Source organism: Monodelphis domestica, chromosome 2 (assembly GCF_027887165.1).
Source record: "Monodelphis domestica isolate mMonDom1 chromosome 2, mMonDom1.pri, whole genome shotgun sequence".
NCBI lineage: Eukaryota > Metazoa > Chordata > Mammalia > Didelphimorphia > Didelphidae > Monodelphis > Monodelphis domestica.
Window position 1 is genome coordinate 493,015,871 of NC_077228.1, and position 6,969 is coordinate 493,022,839.

The 6,969-nt window shown below is 40.2% G+C and overlaps 1 protein-coding gene across 25 annotated transcripts in view; it reads left to right on the forward strand.

The window, feature by feature from the left end:
• Nucleotides 1-6,969, forward strand: part of LOC100617812 (myomegalin) — a 312,633-nt gene that overhangs the window by 222,121 nt on the left and 83,543 nt on the right. For 24 of the 25 annotated variants that reach the window (XM_056819272.1, XM_007485320.3, XM_056819284.1 and 21 more), the window contains 4 exons: nt 3,613-3,729; nt 4,012-4,149; nt 5,001-5,113; nt 6,342-6,469. In XM_056819272.1, coding sequence (XP_056675250.1) covers nt 3,613-3,729; nt 4,012-4,149; nt 5,001-5,113; nt 6,342-6,469 — 496 coding nt within the window. Of the gene's footprint in view, nt 1-3,612; nt 3,730-4,011; nt 4,150-5,000; nt 5,114-6,341; nt 6,893-6,969 lie in introns of those variants that run through there. The other variant, XM_056819291.1, reaches the window with a different exon arrangement.

A 6,969-nucleotide genomic window follows, 5' to 3' on the forward strand; every position in this document is an offset into this window, starting at 1 on the left:
ATTGTTTAAAAAATCAACATAAAGTAAAAAAATCATTTACAAAAATGAAGGACTTGGTAACTGTTTACCACCTATTATGATATTACTATGGCACAAGTTAAAAGTTGGAACTGTAGAGCAGAAATTAAATTATTTTTCATCTTTTTTTGGGAATAGCAACTTTTCCCTATTGGTTCATACTTCCATTTCAACAATTCAGTAAACAGCTATTGTTTTATTTGGTCCTCACAACCATGTGAAAATGGTCAGAGGGCAGCACGTTCTGCCAGCTGCCAGATATATAAGGACAAAAACCAAAAACATTTAATACCTTCATACTGCTTCTTTTACTGGGAGATATCACACAAGAAGAGAGAAGGAAATTAGAAATAATTAGAGGAGGGGGAGAGACCGCTAACAACTCAGGGATCAAGAAAAGCATCCTATAAGAAGCCAGCAGCACCTGAGCTGAGCTTGGAAAGAAGCTCAAGATTAAAAATGTTGTGGGCATGGGAGGCTGCCTTTGCAGTGATAGAATATTGAGTTATAGGAAATGAGATAGAAACCAGTTTGGTGTCAACATCCTGTGTAGGAACAGAAATAATGTGGAAAGTAAGCTGGTGCCATGTTGTGAAGGAATTTAAATGCCAGTGTAAGGAGCTGGCATTTTGGGTAAGTGAGCAGTAAGAAGCCACTAAAGGTTTTTGATCAGTAGTGATTCAAAATGTCCTTTTTAATTTTAATTTTAATTAATTAATTTATTTTTAAACCCTTACCTTCCGTCTTGGAGTCAATACTGTGTACTGGCTCCAAGGCAGAAGAGTGGTAAGGGCCTAGGCAATGGGGGTTAAATGACTTGCCCAGGGTCACATAGCTGGGAAGTGACTGAGTCAGATTTGAACCTAGGACCTCCTGTCTCTAGGCGTGGCTCTCAATCCACTGAGCTACCTAGCTGCCCCCTAAGATGTCTTTTTTAAGAAATACAAATTTTGACAGTTATGTAGAGATTAGATTGGAGAGGGGAGAGATTTTAGGCAGGGAGACCCCCAAAGAGACTATTATGATAGCCCAGGCAAGAAATGATGGGCTTTGAACTGGGATGACAGCTCTATGAGTGGAAGGAAGGAAACATATACACACGGTTTGGAAGTAGAATCATCATGACTTGGCAGTATTCAAGTAGAGATGGCCAATGGGCAATTAAAGGATATTGGGCTGAAGTTTAGCAGAAAAATAAGAATGTAAAGTGTAAAGACAAGCATGTGGGGAAGTGAATTTTGGGAAAAGACTGAGAGAACAATCAGGGTCCAGGGTGTGATGAACCATCACCCGAGGAGTTTATATTTGATACTAAGGAGAGTAAAGAGACTTTGGAATATGGGGATGGCATGTTCAAACTGATGCTTTAGGAAAGTCACTTTGGGAGATGAATGGAGACTAGTTTAGAGTTGGGGAAAATGTCAAGGTCTTTAGATCCACAACAGAGGTTACAGTCTATCTTTGCCCATTCATCCCGTGTTCTTGTCCATGACTCTTCCCATATATGTTCCATAGGCTCTTGAACATGTTAGAGCAATTATAGTTCTTTTTAATATTTCAGTACAGCAGAATATCATTTGTATTTCTTTCTTCTGCTTTGTTACTTTGACTTGCCTCCTTTTCCTTTTCTTTCTCTCTCTTTCTTTTAAACCTTTACTTTTCTGTCTTAGATTCAATACTGTGTATTGGTTTCAAGGCAGAAGAATGGTAAGGGCTAGGCAATGGGGTTTAAGTAACTTTCTCAGGGTCCAAGGTTAGATTTGAACCCTCCAGTCGCTAGGCCTGGCTCTCAATCCACTAAGCCACCTAGCTGCTGTCTCCCCCGTGCACCCCCACCCCCACCCCAACCTCAAGATCATCAGTCTTTGATCAGCTTTGTCACATCTTGAGCATAGGCTATCTTTTATAACATGTGATACCTTCTTCACCCAACATATATAGCTTTCTATTGCCTACCGGATAGCCAATAATTCTGATTCTTTCGAGGTCAATCAGTAGAATAATGGTATTAGAAATGGGTTTTTATATTAGGGCAGCTCTTGAGATCATTCAAAGCCCTACATAATTTAAAAATACCATCTAGCTTACATTTCCCCCTCTGTTCTGGGTCCAGCTTAGCTTTTTTGTCTACCTACATCTTTATGTAGTGTTACACAGCTGGATGGGGGTGACAGTGTGCTGACTGCAAACAAGAGCAACACCTCACTATTTCTAGGGAGGACTCTTCTGTCTGGACTTTGCCTGGGATATTCTTTGTGATGTAGACAAATGTCTTTAATGAGCCAATGTATCCCTTGGCTGATGGTGATAGAGGATCAGAAAGCAAAATTAGCCCCGTGCTTAGATCTACCAAAGAATCTCATATTATCTTAATGTATATCTGAGACACGCAATTAAGAAAAATCTTTTAAATTAGCACAGCAGAATCTGGTATTCCCTTTGTTCGTCGGGTGAATTAACACATGCTTTCCTATAGAAAATCACCTGTGGAGAACCTCCTTCCTTCTCATGTTTTGATCAAAGATAATCTCTAAATCTGGGCAGACTATTCTCATAGATTTTAGAGAAGTGAGAAAGTCATCAGGTAGGACTAGCATTGCTGATGGTTTCTTAGTTGCTGTTTTAGATAAGAATGCAGTCCCTGATCTATTCTTTCAGAAGTTTCTATTTGAATTATATTGAAAATTGGTTCCTTATTACCTTTAAAATTGTCACCTCAAACACTAATATTAATTTTTTTAAGCACTATTTGTTTTCCTTCTTCACTTGGCCCACCAAAGGCAGAGGCTGTGGAGTCTAGATATGGGGCTTCTGCTGTTAAGTCAGGAATTAGGTCTCTTCTTCCTTTTAGGACTCCACTTCCTCATCTGTAAAGTGAGAGAGGGCTGGTCTTCTGATTGCTTTCAACTCTAACCACATCCCTAGGGTAATAGGAAACTGTTGGAAAATGTTGCTCATTTTCCTACTTCAGTTCCACAAGCCATAAATTACCACATAAAATGAATAGTTCATGATGACTCAGAAGCTGTAAAAGGCAGATTGGGGTTGTTCATTACTTGGTATAGTTTTTTTCTTTTAATTTCCTAACCTTAGTAAAGGTCCTAGTTTTATGGAATGTTTTAGCTTTTTGTTGAAGTTCCACTAATGCTCAGCTAGCCTTTAAAGCCTTCCACCTATACCTGTTCCTCTCATTTTTTCCTTTTTGGAGAGTTTCATAAAAATATTTGCTAACAAATAATGCGGCTATTGTTTTTAAGTCTGTGTGGATGTGAAGTATTTAGAGAATGCTGATGTCATTCAACATTGCATTGTTGTAATCAGAGATGTTTTGAGTTTTGGCTGCCATATTTGCTGAGTGGGGTTGAAGGCTAACAGACCAGACAGACCATTTGAGAATGACACTACAGAGGATAACTGCCATGGTGTGCCCCTAAATGTCTGAGGCACTTCATTGACTGATGATGTGACAGCAGATGAAAAGGAGGGTGACCTGAAGGAAGCCATTAACAGTGGTCTTCCATTGTGATGTTGTGTGCCCTCAGCATAGACTGTGGCCACTATGCCCACTGACTCTGGAATGTTCTTCCTTACCAGATGGAACTCTCTGCTCTCCAATCTATGGTTGCTGTGCAGGAGGAAGAGCTGCAGGTTCAAGCTGCTGACATGGAGTCCCTCACCAGGAACATGCAAATAAAGGAAGATCTAATAAAGGTATGTGCAGGCTCTTGAGTTGGGTCAGGGAATAGTCAGAGCCCTAAACTTTATAATCACTTCAGCCTAACCCATTGCCATATTCCTTTGCTTTTGACACCACCTTTATCCAGAGCACTACTAGTCATGTACTTCACAGGGATCATAATTGTTGTTTTTTCCTTTATAATATGGACTTCCTCTCCTTTGGAGCCTCACATCCCCCTATGGGCAGAGAGGATACTGTTATAAGGGCAATGTACACTCCCATTCCTTCAGTTGATGCTGTTTTTTGGCTGCTAGGACCTGCAGATGCAGCTCGTGGATCCTGAAGATATCCCAGCTGTCCAGCGTCTGACCCAAGAAGTCTTACTCCTTCGGGAAAAAGTAGCCTCAGCAGAATCACAGGGTCAGGAAACAACAGAAAACCGCAGGCATGAGGTAGTGATTTCTCTTCTGATACTACTTCAGGAAAAGATGTGGTCCTGATAAATTATGAAGTAGCCAGCTTGTGCCATTTTCATTTGGTGGCAGTGAAGATACTTTGATCTAAATATCTTTGTTGATTCTCACCAAATTAGGGAGCCCTAAATGTGTAGGCCAACAGGATATACCAATGTGCTTTCTTGCTGGGCCTACTCATTTTTGCCTTCAGTCCAATAAGTGTTGCCACCAAGTAGGTAGGTAGACATAATGGGAGTTATAATTATCTTGGCCACCTTGTACTTTCTGGGAAGATGAAGAAAACCTTTTTCCCTTTTTTATGGGTTTGGGGGGGAGTGCCTTTTTTAAGGTTCAGAGTACTTGAGGAAAACATGAACTTTCTTACTTAATGTGTAACATATTAGAGGGACTGGAAATCATCGCACAGGATTCCCTGAAGGATTAAGGATTTTGAAGTCCAGAGAAGAGAAGACATGAAAGCCATGCTGGCTTTTAAGTATTTAAAGTGCTTAAAATAAATTAAAATTAAATTTTAATTTAATTTTAAATTAAATTAAATAATTTAAAATTAATTAAAATTAAAAAATAAAATTTAAATAAATAAAATTTAAATTATTTAAAGTAATGTGTAAAAAGAGTGTTGGACTTTGTTCTGCTTGGCAGGATGAAGAGCAGCACTAATAGCTGTCCAAAAGTGAATTTGGGCTGCCATTGGAATCAGTGGGTTTGTGTCACGGGATATCTGTTAGCAGAGGCTGCCTGACCATTTTTCCCATTGCTCAGGTAGTGATGAGATGAGATGATCTTCCAGCTCTGAAACTTCATTTCTTCCCTTGTTTCTCTCTCAGTTGATGCAGGTGTTGGAGGGGCTGGTGGAGGAGCGGAGCCGACTCAATGAAGCCCTACAAGCAGAGAAACATCTCTACAGCAACCTGGTGGAGTTCCACACACATCGCAGCGGGTAAGAGGGTAGGAGGGCTTCCCTATTCTTTTGGGAATCTCCACTGAGATGAAGTTCCATCTCTGTATCCCCAGTGGCAGACAAGGAAGAAAAGAAAGAAAAGGTACCTAATTTGGTCTCATAGTCTGCCCTATTCATGGGAGGAGTGAGACAATAAAGTGTCAGATATAATCATTCCTTTCTGATGATAATCATTGAACTGATATTGAGCAGGTTGCTAAATGCGCTTATTCCTGGGCTTCCTGTTTTCTTTATGTTTTGTCATTCTGTTGTGTTTTTTTTTCTTATTTTCTGTTCATTACACCACTTTCCCAATTTTCATCTTCTCCTTTTTCAGGAACTCCTGGGTAATTTTCTTTTTTTAGTTTATATTGTTTTCTTCCTTTTCTCCTTTTTTTAGGTGGAAGTAAAGCTTCTGATGGGAATACTTAAGACCATATAATAAAAATGGACCAAAAATGATTTGAAAACATTTTGCTCTTAGTAGTACTTAATTTTTGTTTTGAGTGTTTGAGAAAAACAACAACAACTTTGACTCTTCAGTTTCTTTGTGTCAGTAACATTTTCAGAGCTTGGCAGAATTTTCCCCAAAATTTTATAACCCATTTAGGAAAAGAAAAGTCTTTGAAGAAAGACCTCCTCTGGTCATGGTTTTCTTTCAGATTGTAATTCATTTTAATAAACCACATAGGAAGATTCTACCTAGTATTATGGGTTGTTAGGGAAGTTAAATATGTAATGGAAAATTGGAATTCAGGATAGCTAGGTGGCTCAGTGGATAGAGCACCAGACCTGAAGTTGGGAGGACCAGGGTTTAAATCTGGCCTCAGGCACTTCCCAGCTGTGTGACCCTGGGCAAGTCACTTAACCCTATTTGCCTAGCCCTTGCCCTTCTGTCTTAGAGTTGTTACTAACACAGAAGGAAAGAAAAAGAAAACTGGAATTCTTTTAAGATGATCAGAACTATGGGAAAAAGCAGGGAATTCTAGGAAACTCCTTTGTTGTGAATTTGGACTAAAACTTGCAATCAGAGGAGTAGATGCTGAAGGAGGACTACCAAACAACCAACAATTAACACTGATGCCCGAAGCAGGATGGATGCTTTCCTGATGTCCTAGATAGCTGTTGTTTTGGAAAACTGAGTGACTCGGGCTTCACTGAGAGTCTTTTGGTCTCATTGAAACCACTTTCTAATTCTTCTTCCTTTCTGTGTGGCATGTCAAATCAGCTCTGAGCGAGACCAAGCCCTGCAGGTGGAGTTGGAAGGAGCCCAGGTGCTACGCAGCCGGCTAGAGGAGGCGCTCGGAAGAAGCCTGGAGCGTCTAAGCAGGCTGGAGACACTGGCTGCCTTTGGAGGTGGGGAACAGGAGAGTGTGAGAGCTCACCACAAGCATGCCTTCTGAGCGTTGGCGGGTCAGACTGCAGCCCAGGATGGAAAACGATGTTTGCACTAACAGAGAGAGAGAGAGAAAGAAAGAGAGAAAGAGAGAGAGAGAGGAAAGAGAGCCTTGTCTGACCTGGACAGAGATTACTGGTGATTTACTAATGATAGAACTGTTGCAATTTAGAATCAACTCAGAAGCAAAACTCAGTTCTCTACACCTGTGTTCTCTTTTGTGTGTACCTATTTCTAATCTTGTGGTGGAGGTTACCAATGTATTTGCACATTTAATCCATTCCATTTTAGTTTATTCCCTCCCATTTTCATTCCCTCTTTTAGTCTCTCCCCTTACCTCCATCCCCTCTGTGGGCCAAATAAAGTTTTTTTTTCGCCCCTTTCCCCAAACTATTTTAAATGTTCTGCATCATGTCACAAATGCATGCGTGTGTATTATTATTTTTCCATCCAGAGGACT